The sequence below is a fragment of the Podarcis tiliguerta genome (assembly GCF_965153285.1).
Source record: "Podarcis tiliguerta genome assembly, chromosome: 14".
Lineage (NCBI taxonomy): Eukaryota > Metazoa > Chordata > Lepidosauria > Squamata > Lacertidae > Podarcis > Podarcis tiliguerta.
In genome coordinates, this window is record NC_139547.1 from 27,883,728 (window position 1) to 27,898,742 (window position 15,015).

Sequence of the window (15,015 nt, forward strand, 5' to 3'; positions counted from 1 at the left end):
TCTATCCGCTTCCTCCATGGCATGCATTTTACAAATGGCAAAGGAGGCTCTCCGGAGGCAAGAATGTGGCTGGGGTGTAAGGAGGAGGAAGGTGGTGTCTATTTGCAAGGTCCAAGCCCAGAGCTGGTGCACATTCACACAGTCACCCAAGGATCAGATGCAATCTCGTGCGCACTCACTTGGGGGAGGAAATCCTATTAAATTCCATGGGACATATTTGTGAATACGCCTGGCTAAGAAGCAGGTCAGGGTCACTTCCAGATGACATGTTTATTGAGCATCCTAATTAGTTCCCACAAAGTTTGCAGGGAAGGTAAACAACATCAACTGTTTATTGAGTGTTTGTTCTGATTTGTTTGCAGGGAGATGAAATGATGTCGCCTCAAGCAAATGTTACCCCACAATTTCTCTTGCACTTTCGCACCCCTTTCCTTACTGCAAACTGTCCAGACCCCCCCCCCCTTAGGTTTAGGATTAGAGAAGTGGGTTTGCCCTGCAAAAGTGCCAAATCCAGTTTAATTATGCAACCTGAATTGGCTGGTAATTCAGTTGAAATGCCCCTAACCCCATGAAATAATGACAGTCTGGAAGCAGCCCAGAAGTCTTTTCTCGCAAAGCTAGTTTGGAGGCAGAGCATAGCCATCGTGGCTAGTAGCCATCGATTGCCCTCTCCTCCATGAAGGCTCCATCAGTTGTAGCAATTCCATGCAAAGAGCTCCTGCTTTTGGCTTCTGCAGGGAGAGGCTTTTGCAGCTGTTTTGTGTTTTGACCTCTCAGCTGTTGCTGATGTGCAGAAGCCGAGGCCAGTCCTCAGCAGACGGCCTGCTCATAGGTGCTGCTGCTGACCAAGGGGCCCTGAATGGAATCAGGCAGCCTTCACTGAGCCATCTCCCAGATGCTTCCTATCTAAAGCCGCCAAGGTTAGCGGGCAGCAAACAGCCTGTTTTGTCCAAACAGTTGTGCTAAAATAGCTCCAGAGGTCTGGAAATAGCCCTTGTGCCATCTGGGAGGGCGGTGGGCAGGCGCCTCTCTTTCTCCTGGAGGAAGGAATGGCGTGGCAGCACAGAAAAGGAGAGGCAGGAAAGAGCCGTGATCATAATTCAGCTTAGGACACCTTCTGCCTGAATCTTGATGCTTATATTGCAATAGAGAAGAGGGTATTCTAGGAAGCCAGAGCTAGAGGCTGGGTAGCTCAGTTGGTTAGAGCAGCATTTCCCAACCTTGGGCCTCCAGCTGTTTTTGGACTACAACTCCCATAATCCTCAGCTAGCAAGACCAGTGGTCAGGGATGATGGGAATTGTAGTTCGAAAACAGCTGGAGGCCCAAGGTTGGGAAACACTGGGTTAGAGCATGGTGCTCATAATGGCAAGGTTGCAGGTTTGATCCCTGTATGGGACAACTGCATATTCCTGAATTGCAGGGGTTCCAACTCGACAATTCGATTATTCTAAGTAGGGCTGGGTGATCTATCGATATATCGTCCCAAATTGGTTTGAAATCCATATCATGATATTTTGTTTATTTTTAGAAAGTGGGTTTTTTTGTGATGGGGGTGACAGAGCACACTCGGATCCACTTTAATTGCATGAACTTTTCTGATATGTGCTTGAATACTATGGTACCTCAGGTTACAGACGCTTCAGGTTAAAGACACTTCAGGTTACAGACTCCGCTAACTCAGAAATAGTACCTTGGGTTAAGAACTTTGCTTCAGGATGAGAACAGAAATCGTGCTCTGGCGGTGCGGCAGCAGGAGGCCCCATTAGCTAAAGTGGCGCTTCAGGTTAAGAACAGTTTCAGGTTAAGAACGGACCTCCGGAACGAATTAAGTACGTAACCAGAGGTACTACTGTACCGGCCGGAAAACACAAGACAGTCTGGTAGCATCCTTAGCCTATCTGAGCTTACAGGGTGAGGTCAAATTCTGCACGCTCCTTTGAGCTCTGCAAAAGAAAGAGGGAGGTGGCAATGGAACTGTACTGTTGGAACATGGACACACCAAATCAAAGAAATCCTCAGGAAAAGGTTTCTCTCCCGTGGGATTACCCGTGGGCCTCTCCCGCTGCTAGGATTGATTTCTGAGGTCGGCTGTTTGCTGTCCTGCCCGGCGCTCCTCATTGCAGAGTCTTGGCTTGCAGCTCACCCCACGTGGCAGGAGATCAGTTTCCAGGATTCTTTCCCAGCCCTGTGGAGTTCCATGCATCCAACTGCAAGAGCTCTCTTCAGATCGGCACTACTGTTCCTGGCAGAAAAGGGCTATTGTTCCCGCAGACAATCTGCGGCATTGTACGTGGAGGAGGGCTCTGAGTCCGCCCAGCAGAAAACCGACTCCGCGGGAGTCCCGTTACCAGTTGCACCAATTATTGCAAGAAGGCATTGCCATAAAAACAAAAACACGGAGGAATAAATTGCAGCTTTTGTTTTTAAAATAAACTTAAGGCCAGGACCAACAGTTTAGATTTCTTTCTTGTTAACGGCTCTGGGCTGAAGGTCACAAGCGGACAAATCAACCTCTGAAATGGAGCAGTTTGGGCATTATTTAAGTCTGCTGCTTTCGAGGGTTCTGGTTGAGGGAACAAATTTTCTTTGTCCTGCACGGTGAAGTGCTTTTATGCCTGGTTTTGAGACCACAGCCCCACCCCATCTTAGAATAGCTTAAAGATAGGGAGTTGGATGCAGGAGCTGCTGGCGCAGAGGCCCTAACAAAGAAGAGGGGCAGACAAAGAGGGTCCTTGTTTGTTAGCTGGTCATCCATGCACTGTGTGTGTGTGTGTGTGTGTGTGTGTGTGTGTGTCTTGGCATGCTCCGTTTTCAACCTGATCTTTGCTGACCTCAGCCCCCCAACGGTGCTCCTCCGTGGTGACTTAATTACAACATTCCAAGTTCTCTAGGCTGCCTCCTGCTGCTTCCCCTCCCTAACCTTGCAGGGCTTTGGGGGGGGGTATTGTTAGTAACAGCTGCTCACAGGTGCAGGGCTTAGAGACCTGCAGCGTCTTCTGCAATCATTAACCCCTGCGCTGCTCCCAAAAGGACCTTGCTACAGTTGGCTGACCAACGCAGCAATTGTGTGTGGTGGTGGGACTCTAACATCCAGCCAGGGAAGTGGCTGTACCATCAGCCCTGCATGCAGAAGATCCCAGATTTTTTTAAAAAAAACATATTATTATTATTATTATTATTATTATTATTATTATTATTAAAAAAATTCTTGTTTTACAAAAGTGTTTGCAATGTCTCTCTCATGTTTTTGCTGCCATGTAACATTTTTACAAATCAGTTTCATTTGTCAAGACATTGGGAAGAAAAGGGGGAAAGAGATGGAGGGGGGAAGATGGGTGGGGTCGGGTGACAATTTTTCTATTTTACTTACTATATGTAGGGTTTGGTGTCAGCGTTGCTTGTGCAGGTTCTTTGCTGTTCGCTTGTGTTCCTTTGGTGGTGAGAGAGGTTGGAGTTGGCGTAGGGTGTGGTTGTTCATTTGTGGTTGGCAGTGGTGGTCTTTGTTTTCATGTGTGAGTGGGGTGGGTGGGTGTTTTGGATCAGGTTAGCCATATTGATCTGTATGCTGTTGGTGGGTTTTTGTCGTTGTATTGTTGGGCTGTGTATGTAATAAAGGGGAGCCAGATTTAATCCCCAGTCGTATCTCTAGGTAGGGCTGAGGAATGGCCTCTCCTGAAACCCTGGAAGGCCACTGCTGTCCGTTGGCATGCAGCTGTTTCAGTCCAAGAACCACTTTTCCTCATGAGCAACTGGGGGAGTACATGCCAAGAGTTTTATAACTTAATCATAGAGTTGGAAGGGACCCTGAGGATCATCTAGTCCAACCCCCTGCAATGCAAGAATATGCAGCTGTCCATTATGGGGACCGAACCTGCAACCTTGCATACATAGTTCTCTGCCTCCCCATTTTATCCTCGCAACAACCCTGTGAGGTAGGCTAGGCTGAGAGGGAGTGACTGGCCCAAGGTCACCCAGCGAGTGCTGCGACCGAGTGGGGATTTGAACCCTGGTCTGCCAGGTCCTGGTCCAGTACTCTAACCACTACACCCCACTCATCCTTGGTTCTTGGCCTGCCAGCATGTACTACTGTGCGCATGGGGCATGCCTGATACGCACCTCCTTCTCTCCTCAGGGGTCCAGCGGCAGATTGTGCACTGCATGGAGAAAGTGGCTGGGATGGTGGAGGAGCACTACTGCAACGTCCTTAGCCGGCCGGACGACAAGCAGAAGAGTTGCAGCGAGGAGCCGTGTCCTGCCAGGTCAGCTCAACTCCTCTGTGTCTAAACCACAAGAACATAAGGAGAGCGTGTTGGATCAGGTCAATGGCCCATCGAGCCAAGCATCCTGTTCCCCAATAACTGTGAAAGGAGCCTCTTAGAATCACAGAATTGTAGAGCTGGAAGAGATCCAAAGGGTCATCTATTCCAAACCCTTGCAATGATCATGCTCCCAGAGTTGGACGTCTAATTGCTCTTTCCTAGCCTAACCCTTGAACTCCTTATTAGACACCGAGAGACAACAGGACTGCGCAAGGTGCCCCGACTATAAAATTGGAGAAATCGAGAAATATATAGCCGCACCGGCAACATATCTCTTCTTTCTCGTACCTAGAAATGCAAGAAGGGCCTTTACACTCGCCAGAAGCTCGGCTTTTCCCTCACGGGTCCTGGAAGGAGCCTTTAGAAAAGTCCCGTATGCTCAGAGACTTTGCACCTGTCCATTGGGAGAGATAGAAGTGGTGAGGCTCGCCAACCTCCCACAAAAGCAAAAATTTGACCTTTTCCTGTTAGGCAAAGATCAGAAAATGACCTGGATGGTCGCCAGATTCTGCGTACAGATCTGTAGGCGCAGACCATCTCCCAACTCAAAATAGTCCGTCATGAAAATCCCCAAACTCGGTTCCATGGGTGACTCTGGGTCAACCCCCTGGGATAGTTTATTGTTGTACATTGTTTTTAAATTTATTGTTGTTAATTGTTTTAATCATCTGTTTTACCTCTGTGACTGTACCCCCAAGTGTGTTTTATAAGCTGGTCTTCGACCATATCTATCCTGCTCGCTCCCTTCCAGGTGGTGGGCTGGCGAGTGGCAGGCGTGTTCTGCCACTTGTGGGGACACTGGGCTGATGAAGAGGACCATCCTCTGCATTCAGAGCGTGGCGCTGGATGAGCAGCGGGCTCTGCAAGCCAGCAAGTGCCAACATCTCTCCAAGCCGGATGCCACGGCCCCCTGCAACCGAGAGGTCCTCTGCCCGGCTCGGTGGCTGGCTGGCAATTGGTCCAAGGTGAGGAGAATCCGAGCACCAAAACCCTTGCTGCAAGTCTTGGTTCAATCCACAAGGGCATCTCCAGGTAGGGCTGGGAATGGCCCCTGTCTGAAATCCTGAAGGGCAGCTGTCAAATCAATTATTGGCCTAGATGGACCCCATGATCTGATTCATTAGAAAGCAGCTACCTTCCTACCTTCCTCCAGACAGGAACTGGAGGATTCTCCATTGCATAAATAACCATGGCTTTTGCAAATTTGGCAAAGGCCAACACTGTACTCTGCAATCGAAATACACTTGAGAGCAAGCCCCACCAGAGATCTTGCTAGGTCCTTGGGAGAGGACAGAGGAGGCTGCCCAACATCCTTGGCCTTGGGCAATCTGGGTTTTTCCTCCCAGGGTCCTTGCAGAAAGACTCCGCTTTTAATGTGGCTGGCAGCGAGTCACATGTCCTTGTGGCATGAAACTATTTTCGGTATGTGGGTTGCTGCAACTCTGGAGAAAGGTCAGAAGACCTCTTATCTGCTCAGCTGCAACAAACATCCTTCTTGTGCTTTGTTTCTCCCTGTTAGCAAATCCCCACTCGCTCTTTTCCCCCTCAGCAAGGAATCTTGCTCGGATGAAGGGTGGCACTTGATGGGAACCCCAAATAGAGACGACCTATGAAGTCACTGGGTGCCAGCCCCCTCCAGGGTCACCCGCCAGCCCCCCAGCTGTTTGGGTTTTTCCATGCAAGCCAAGCTTCATCAGGAAACAAAGATGACCTGAAACTGAAGAACGATGGCTGGGTTTAGATTGAGCTTCTGTAGTGGAAAGAGCAAATGACCTTGGATTATAATGATTTCTGGCCCTTTTTTGCATGGACCAGCCTTCCCCAACCTGGTGCCCTCCAGAAATTTTGGACTACAACTTGTTTATTTACTGCATTTATATTCCACCACCTGTGTCTCCAAGGAGCCCAAGGTGGGGTACACATGGTTCTCTCCCCACCTTCTATAATCCCCACAACCAACCTGTGAGGTAGGTTAGGCTGAGAGGTCATGGCCAAGTGGATACAGTGGTACCTCGGGTTACATACGCTTCAGGTTACAGACGCTTCCTAACCCAGGAATAGTACCTCGGGTTAGGAACTTTGCTTCAGGATGAGAACAGAAATCAGGCTCTGGCGGCGCGGTAGCAGCATTTAGCCCCATTAGCTAAGCACCATTAGCTAAAGTGGTGCTTCAGGTTAAGAACAGTTTCAGGTTAAAAACGGACCTCCAGAACAAATTAAGTACTTAACCTGAGGTACCACTGTATTGGAAACTTGGTCTTCCAGGTCCTAGTCTGACACTCTAACTGGTGGTTCCCAAACTTTTGGGGGCCACCAATCCCTTGATTTTATAAACCCTTCCCCAGTGTTCCCTACCCTATAAAAGGCATTATCAGAATAGTGGTTTGCATGACCCACTAAGGAAGACCGTAACACAATTAAATTCAAAACAGTGACAACTAATTGTGTGTATAAAATCAATTAAAACTATTTAGTTTAATTACTACAACAAAATTGATGGACAAACCATTGATACCAGCTTTTTGAAATCTTATAATCATTTACACTTCCTGTTCCCATTTGCTAATGCTTCCTAGCACCCCCACCTAGGTAATCCCATTGCCTCTCAGGGGATGCTACCACCCACTTTGGGAATCAACTGCTCTAACCACTCTACCACACTATCTGTCTTGGAGGATCCTAGCATAGAGAAACTGCCAGCACTGTGTTGGCCATTGATGTCTCTCACACTCCTTATTTTCTCTCCCCTTTCCCATACAGTGTTCGGTCACATGTGGAAGTGGGATACAGCATCGCCTGGTGTACTGCCCCAATAATACCAGAGCCAGCTGTGATCCGGGGCAAAGACCAGCCTCCGAAATGGCCTGTTCGTTGCTGCCCTGCTGGAACAAGATTGAGAGCATCTTCCCAGACTGGTCAGGCTCTGGTTCCTCAAGCCGGGAGCTGTACAATGAGATCAATTTCATCCCAAGCCACCCCGTCCCTCGATTCATCCCTTTGTCGCCCAAATCTGAAGACCTCAATGCCATAAGGGAAGAAGACTTTTCGCCTGGCAACAACAAAAAGGGAAACGTGTTTGTGGATGATTTTTACTACGATTACAATTTTATCAACTTCCATGAAGACCTGTCTTACGACCCAGCTGACACCAAGGGTGGTGGGAGAGAGGACTTGTTGCCGGATGTTGGGGTGAAGAAGGTCAGTGACGTGAAAGAGGACCCTCAAGAAATGGCTCCCGATTCTCTCTCTACTGTAAAGCCAGAGATGGACCATGGAAGCCCCACATCTCCATCTGTTGGGCAGAATAACAAAGGGGTAACCAGTGGGTTTCAAGAGCATAGCACTGCTGTCAGTTGGCATGGTTCTTTGGGTACAGCAGTTGCTGTCTCTCCAACCTCCTCCATGGCAGTTAACGTGAAGGACCCACCAGCCATTTGGGGAGATCTTCCTTCTTCCACTTCTGCAGCTGCAACGGATTTCCCTTCTGGCACCAACACCCATGTATCTGTCAATCATGCCCAAGAAGACACCACACGTTGGGAAGGGAAGGTAGCAAACACGGCCCCCTCTGTGATCTTCCCTTACTTGACCCTCCTGACTCCAACCGTACCTTCTGTTGAGGACAGCCCCAGTCAAGACCATGAGTTTAGCACTCGCAAGAGCTGGAATGAAGACGTTGGAAGCTCAAAGGTCCCATATCTCAGCACCATCGAAGACAATGGCTTGTTGGGCCCTGGAGAAGGTGGTGGTGCAGACCGGGCCATCGTTGATCTAAAAAATGATGTTGGTGATGGACGCAGAACGGAAGAAGCCCTGGTTAGGACAGTCACGGCAGGAACTGCAGAAACAGCATCAAAGGGGACGCATGGGAACTTCATTTCTCCACTGCCTGGTCCTACTGAAACCACCCTTCACCTTCCAGCTCAGGTCCCAAGTGAGACAAGCAAGAAGCCTGAGGATGGTATGAGTCCGTACGACGTGGCAAACAGCAAGAGCCTTGCGGCAGATGCACAGGACCTCCAACACTCTCCTGCTGATGTAGTCAAGGCCAAGGGCGAGTCTCCCTCCCTGGAGCCCACACCCACCTTTGCATATGAGCCACCTGGGCTTGACAGCAATATGGTTGAGAGGCAGCCCCCTTCCAGCAGCGTTCTGCTAATGCCACACAGTCCCAACTCACTGGAGCGGCAGCTGCCGACTGAGCCGACGTCCTTGGAGTGGAGTCCCCCCTCCCCTGGCTCTGTCCCTTCCATGGCATCTGCACCAAGGCAGAAGGAGGAATCTGTTGGAATGAAAACCAAGTGGGACGCTGAGCGTATCCCTCCCAGTGTGGGGGACCAGGGACTCTCTGGGGGCAGAAATAAAAGTGGCCCGCATGGGGATCACTGGATGTTTGCAAGCAGCCATGGAGGTCTCGGGCCCAGGCCCACGACAGAAAGGCACCAGGAAAAAGAGGACAGGACGCTCTCAGTGGCTCCTCCAGCTACTGTCGCAGCTGCTCTGAATGCCAGCTGGGAAGCTGGAAACTGGAGTGAGGCAAGTTCCTGGCAGGAAGGAGAGGATACCTGCCGGTTGCAGGGAGTTCTCTGCTTGGCTCTGAGCCCCTTGGCACCCAGCCTGCTTTCCCCAGAGCTCAGCTCTACAGAAAGTGAGAGGGTTTGGGTCACACTCTTGTCCAGGGTTAGCCAGCCCGGTTCTCTCCAGTTGTTGTTAGGCTGCAATTATTTTTATTTATTTGTTTCATAAAATGTACATATTGTTTGACTGTAAAAAAAACCAAACCAAAACCACAAAGCGGTTAAAACAATAAAATTATCGACAGGAAGCATTAACAACAATAATTAAAAACTTCTTAAAAGTTTTTAATGTCTAAAAACAGATCAAAACTCTCATTGACTTTCTAAGCAAAATTGTTTAGACAACAATCACTGGCCATGCTGGTGGTTGGGATTTTATTTATTTGCTATTTGTTTATGTATTAAATTTATATTTCTCCCCTTACCTCCCTGAAGGGTGCCTAGATTGGCTAAAAAACATAAGGGGAAAGAACATATCCAATATATAATAATTAAAATGGCAGCATACCTTCCAACATTTCTCCGTTGAAAATAGGGACATCCTATTCAACAACAACAACAGCAATATTCCTATTTATACCCCACTCATCCGACTGGGTTGCCCCAGCCATTCTAGGCGGCTTCCAACGTACAGTATATAAAAAATAATAAAACATTTTTTAAAAAAACTTCCCTATGAGCTGTCTGAAAGGGAGTTCCAGAGATGGGGGTCCTGACAGAGAAAGCCCCTTCCCATGTTCACACTGCCTTTTCCATCCAGGGGCGATGCTGGCTATGCTCTGCAGCCATGGCTGGAGGCAGCAACGCTTTCGAATACTGGTTGCTGGAAACCACTGGAGAGGAGAGTTGCTCTCATGCTCAGGTCCCATTGGGACATCTGGTTGGCCACTGTGAGAACAGGATGCTGGACTTGATGGGCTACTGTCCTGATCCAGCTTCTTATGCTCTTAGGTGTTTAAGAAGCTCCCCCAACCTGATCATAAACAGCAAGTTGGGACGTATGGAGTAAGGCTCTCCTCTAAGTCCAGGTCTTTTAGGGCTCTGTATACTAGCACCAACGCCTTGAATTGGACACTGTAGCTCACCGGCAGCCAGTGCAGGACTCTCAGATCTGGAGCTGTAGTCCAACCACCTCTGGACGGCACCTACAGACCCTCCAAGTGTCCCAGAGAGCCAGCGTGGTGTGGTGGTTAAGAGCGGTGGACTCATAATCTGGTGAACCGGGTTCACTTCCCCGCTCCTCCACATGCAGTTGCTGGGTGACCTTGGGCCAGTCACACTTCTCTGAAGTCTCTCAGCTTCACTCACCTCACAGAGTGTTTGTTGTGGGGGAGGAAGGGAAAGGAGAATGTTAGCTGCTTTGAGACTCCTAAAGGGGAGTGAAAGGCGGGATATCAAGTCCAAACTCCTCCTCCTCCTCCTCTTCTTCTTCTTCTTCGTCTTCTTCCCTATTTTCCAGAGACTGTACCAGATTTACAGAAGCTGTCCTGGTTTCTGATTTGATCCTGGAATGCCTGTCTTTTCTTTAGGATGTTGATTGGAGAAATGTTGGAGGGTATGGAATAGGGTGTCCCTATTTTCATCAGAGAACTGTCGGAGGCTATGCACCTTGTTGGCTACACCTGGTCTAGAGGAGGTGGAATGGAGGGGAGTTGCGGGAGCAGAGAACACCCTGTCTTGGCTCCAAGGTTGTCTTTTCACACCACGTGGCCTCTTTGCCTGTTGGGACTCTGGTGATTGCAAGACGCTCCAGCAGGCGGTATGAGAAGGCAGTGGCAGATGGGGATGGGCCAGAGTTTGGGCCACTGGGTAGAGGGGCTGGAGAATCTTTTTCAACTCAAAGGTTGCCTTCCAGGGGCCACATGCTGGTAGTGGGCGGGGCAAGAGGCAATAGTGGGCGGAGCAACAAGTATGGATTTTTAAAACCTCTTTAGGCTAGCTTCCCTACACATTCTCACCCTCCTCTTTATCCTCCATCCAGACCAGCAAGAAGCATCCCCGGAGCTCCAGCTAAGGCAAAATACTCAAGGAGGGTGTGGAGCAAGACCAGGAGGGGTGTGGCTTGGGGAGAGTCAGGAGGGCCAGCCGGAGAGGACTGGGAGGCCACATTTGGGAGGACCTGAGGCTCCCTACCACTGCTTGGAGAGGCAGGAGGTGAAAACCCAGCTCCGTCGAATTAGTGGGGACTGAGCAGGCCTGGGTGCTAACAGGGCTTCCTCTTTCTTCCAGTGCTCCACCACATGCGGCCTGGGCGCCATTTGGAGAACAGTGCGCTGCAGCACAGGGCAGGAGCAAGACTGCAGCCCAGCCCGGAAGCCCATCCCTGCCCGGAGGTGCTACTTGAGGCCGTGTTCTAGCTGGCGCGTCGGGAACTGGAGCAAAGTAGGCAAAACTCCCCTCAGGCAACGCCCTTTGCCAAGGAGGCCTCTGGGGCTCGTCTTCACACACCCCTCTTGATAATTTTTTTTAGTATTTGCTCCGTGTTGCGTAGCAGCAGGTTGTACTCGATGACTTCCAAAGTCTGTTCCAACCCCAAAATGCAGTGACTCCAACTGGAGCAAAAGCCTCAGATCTTTGCAATCTAACAGTGGGTAAGGGAAGAGGTTCCTGCCAACCTAGCAGTTCGAAAGCACCTCAAAGTGCAAGTAGATAAATAGGTACCACTCCGACAGGAAGGTAAACAGTGTTTCTGTGCTCTTGTTCGCCAGAAGCGGCTTAGTCATGCTGGCCACATAACCCGGAAGCTGAACGCCGGCTCCCTCGGCCGATAAAGCGAGATGAGCGCCGCAACCCCAGAGTCGGTCACGACTGGACCTAATGGTCAGGGGTCCCTTTACCTTTAAGGGAAGAGGCATGGAGGCAGGTCTAAGCCTGCTGCCCCTGTCCACTTTCCTCCAGTGTGCCATTGAGGCAACTGCCTCAGAATGCATTAGGATAGCGCCGGCCCTGGCAGCCAATTACTACGGATAGTCTTATCCTCCATAAACCTTGCCCTGAGGCCACTCCCTGCCTCTAAGGCTGGCCTACCTTGCAGGGTGGTTGTGAGCATAAAGTGGGGCAGGGGGACATTTCTTAGAACTCATGGGGGGACGGGACAGCAGGGACTTGAATAGGTAGGCCCAAAAACAGTCTCCTTTTGAGAGCAGCCAGGCTGCTTCCCAATATCTCTCCACCCCACAACGGACAGTGGCCAGCTCTCAGCCGGCTTCTCTTTGCACTGTTTGGCACCCAGTGCTCCAGGACCTGTGGAGGCGGTGTGAAAGTCCGGGACACCCACTGCGTCGACAGCAGGGACCAGCGGCCCCTCCGCCCCTTCCACTGCCAGGCTGTGCTGTACAAGCCCCTCACCCAGATGCCCTGCAATAGCAAGCTGTGCCTTGGCTGGTACACCTCTACCTGGAGAGAGGTGAGTTGGGGGCAGGGGGCAAGCAGAGAGGGGAGGAAGCTGTGAGCCCAACCCAGAGCTCCCTTGTGCTGGGGGCATCTTGCTCCAATTTTTCTTGCTGCTTTCTTACCCCAGATTTGAGTAGGCTGCAATGATGATGATGGTAGTGGTGATGTGTGGCTTGCATCTCCGCCCTCTGTAGCATGCATTCACTTTTACCATTGTGCTGAATGGAAAATAAATTCCAGAGGCAATGAATGACCCCACCACTACCACCCTCCCTTGTAGTTGTTGTAGTTATTAACTATTTACAGTATAGCCCACCTTTCCCCCCAACGGGGACTCAAGGTGGCTTCCACAAATCAAAACAACACAAATCAAATGCGAAAAAACTAAAAACAATTGTTGAAAAGTAGCAGAATTAAAAACAATATAAAAAACAAATCTGTTTTAAAATACAGATTTAAAAAACAAACAAACAGCACAGCTCTCGTAAAAGCCTTTTCCTTAAAAAAACCCCAGTCAGTTTTCCTAAAAGCCTGTTGGAAAAAAACAGTCTTCACTGGATGATGAAAGGACAGCAAAGAGGGAACCCATCTGGCTTCTCTAGGGAGAGAGTTCCAAAGCCTGGGAGCAGCCACCAAGAAGGCCCTCTCCTGTGTCTCCACCAAGCATGTCTGTGAGGGTGGTGGGACTGTGAGAAGGGCCTCCCTTGAAGATTTCAGAGTGCAGGCAGGTTTGCATGGGAGAAGACGGTCCTTCACACAGCTTGGACCTAAGCTATATAGGACTTTATGGGTCATAATTGACACTTGGAATTTTAGTTTTTCTAATGTGCCATTTCGGTTTAATAGGAATGTCTTCTGCCAGGTGATGCTCCCTGAGATCTGATCTGCTTTAGCAAATGCCGTATTTTTTGCTCTATAAGACTCACTTTTTCCCTCCTAAAAAGTAAGGGGAAATGTGTGTGCATCTTATGGAGTGAATGCAGGCTGCGCAGCTATCCCAGAAGCCACAGCGAGAGGCGATCCCTCTTGTTGTTCTGGCTTCTGAGATTCAGAATATTTTTTTTCTTGTTTTCCTCCTCCAAAAACTAGGTGCGTCTTATGGTCTGGTGCGTCTTATAGAGCGAAAAATACGGTACATCCTCTTTCCAAAGACTTGGAAGCTCCCAAAGAGCAGGAAATGCAGGCTGCTGCCCCAGTGATGTGCCTTAAACCAGGGATAGCCAACATGACGCCCTCCAGATACTATTGGACTGCAACTCCCAGCACCCCTGTCAACTGGGGCTGGTTGGGAGTTGGAGTTCAACATCTGGGGGCCACTACGATGTGCTGCCCTGGTCCTGAATGGACCTCCTTACTCCACGGGAAGCCCACTAAGCAGACAAGCCCATGGAGGTTGTCGTGTGGCCTCCCACTCCTGTTTTGACTGCCATGCTTGCTCCTTGGCTTAGAACTAGCTCCTGCCCAAGCACCTGCCTGCGTCCACTGTTGTGGCTTGGTGGTGCTTCCTTCTCAGCTGACTCCTGCCTGTTTCCTGCTAGTGCTCTGAGCTGTGTGGAGGAGGGGAGCAAGAACGCCTTGTGACCTGCCCAGAATTTGGACGGTGCGACGAAGCCCTCCGCCCAAACAACACCAGGCCTTGCAACATCCACCCCTGCACCAAGTGGACAGTGGGATCCTGGGGGCAGGTAAGCCAGGAGTCCTTCTCCTGAATCCCTGGTGGGAAGGAATCCAGAATGCTTTTGATGATTGGAAATTAGGGTGCTACGTCCCCCTTCCTCGGGGTGGTCCAGGGCAGGCTGTGGCTGGGTGGTCTGAAGTCCTTTTTGATCTCTTTAGTGCACGGCCATGTGTGGGGGAGGCATCCAAAAGAGGCAGGTGAAATGCATGAACACCAAGACTGGGGAGGTGGAAGAAGACAGCAGCCTTTGCGACCACGAACCGTGGCCGGAGAACACGCAGAAGTGCAACCCCCAGGACTGCAGCCTCAGCCCACCAAGTAAGTGGTGGGGTGGGATGGGCGTATCAGGGGTTCGCCCTACACTTGAGTAGGACCCTGGCAGAGACACATGCCTGACTGGCATGTTCTTTCCCTCCTGGTTGTTCGTTCGGGAGCTTCAAAAGCTTTCTTCAGCCCGAACATCACAGCGACTGATGCCAACAGACATCGGCACACTTACGGATCCGCAGAGTTTGTGCAGCTTGCGTAACAGACCTCAGCAACTCAGCATTTTGGCTAATCTACTTTATTTACATATAAACACACAGAGAGCACTGCAACATGGCTCCCTCTCTCTCTAGCATCAGACAGCAAAGAGGAAAAGGACAAAGACAATAGTCCCACTTCACAGAACACAGTAACACAAACATCCTGTCTCCGTCACTTCCCACTCTGTGGAGTCAAAACATATACCATCATGTGATAGACAAAAAAATCCCATGACTGCAACCATGGAGCAGGAATTCTAACAGGGCAGAGGGGTGGGAGAGTTAGAGATTCTGCAAGACATGTTAGCGCTGAGGACACAAGAGTCCAGCCTCTGACCACAGAACTGGTAAGAACCAGTTTAGGAGGAACCTAACCGAATAGTAGAGTGAAAAAACAGCTGCAGATAAGGTGCAAGGAGGGTTCTGTACATTCAGTAAAAACTTTGTGTTGAGTCAGTGTTTACAAGGAGCATGGTTAGATGAAGAAATGGCAATGTGCTGGGTGGCAGAAGTGGTTGGC

At 50.0% G+C, this 15,015-nt stretch overlaps 1 protein-coding gene across 2 annotated transcripts in view; it reads left to right on the forward strand.

Moving 5' to 3' along the window:
• The window catches only part of ADAMTS7 (ADAM metallopeptidase with thrombospondin type 1 motif 7), a 66,493-nt gene that overhangs the window by 35,240 nt on the left and 16,238 nt on the right, over positions 1–15,015 (forward strand). For both annotated transcript variants that reach the window (XM_083411786.1, XM_083411785.1), the window contains exons 17-23: positions 4,134–4,260; positions 5,072–5,285; positions 7,081–8,856; positions 11,127–11,279; positions 12,130–12,303; positions 13,829–13,975; positions 14,127–14,286. In XM_083411786.1, the coding sequence (XP_083267912.1) occupies positions 4,134–4,260; positions 5,072–5,285; positions 7,081–8,856; positions 11,127–11,279; positions 12,130–12,303; positions 13,829–13,975; positions 14,127–14,286 (2,751 nt within the window). The remainder of the gene's footprint in view (positions 1–4,133; positions 4,261–5,071; positions 5,286–7,080; positions 8,857–11,126; positions 11,280–12,129; positions 12,304–13,828; positions 13,976–14,126; positions 14,287–15,015) is intronic.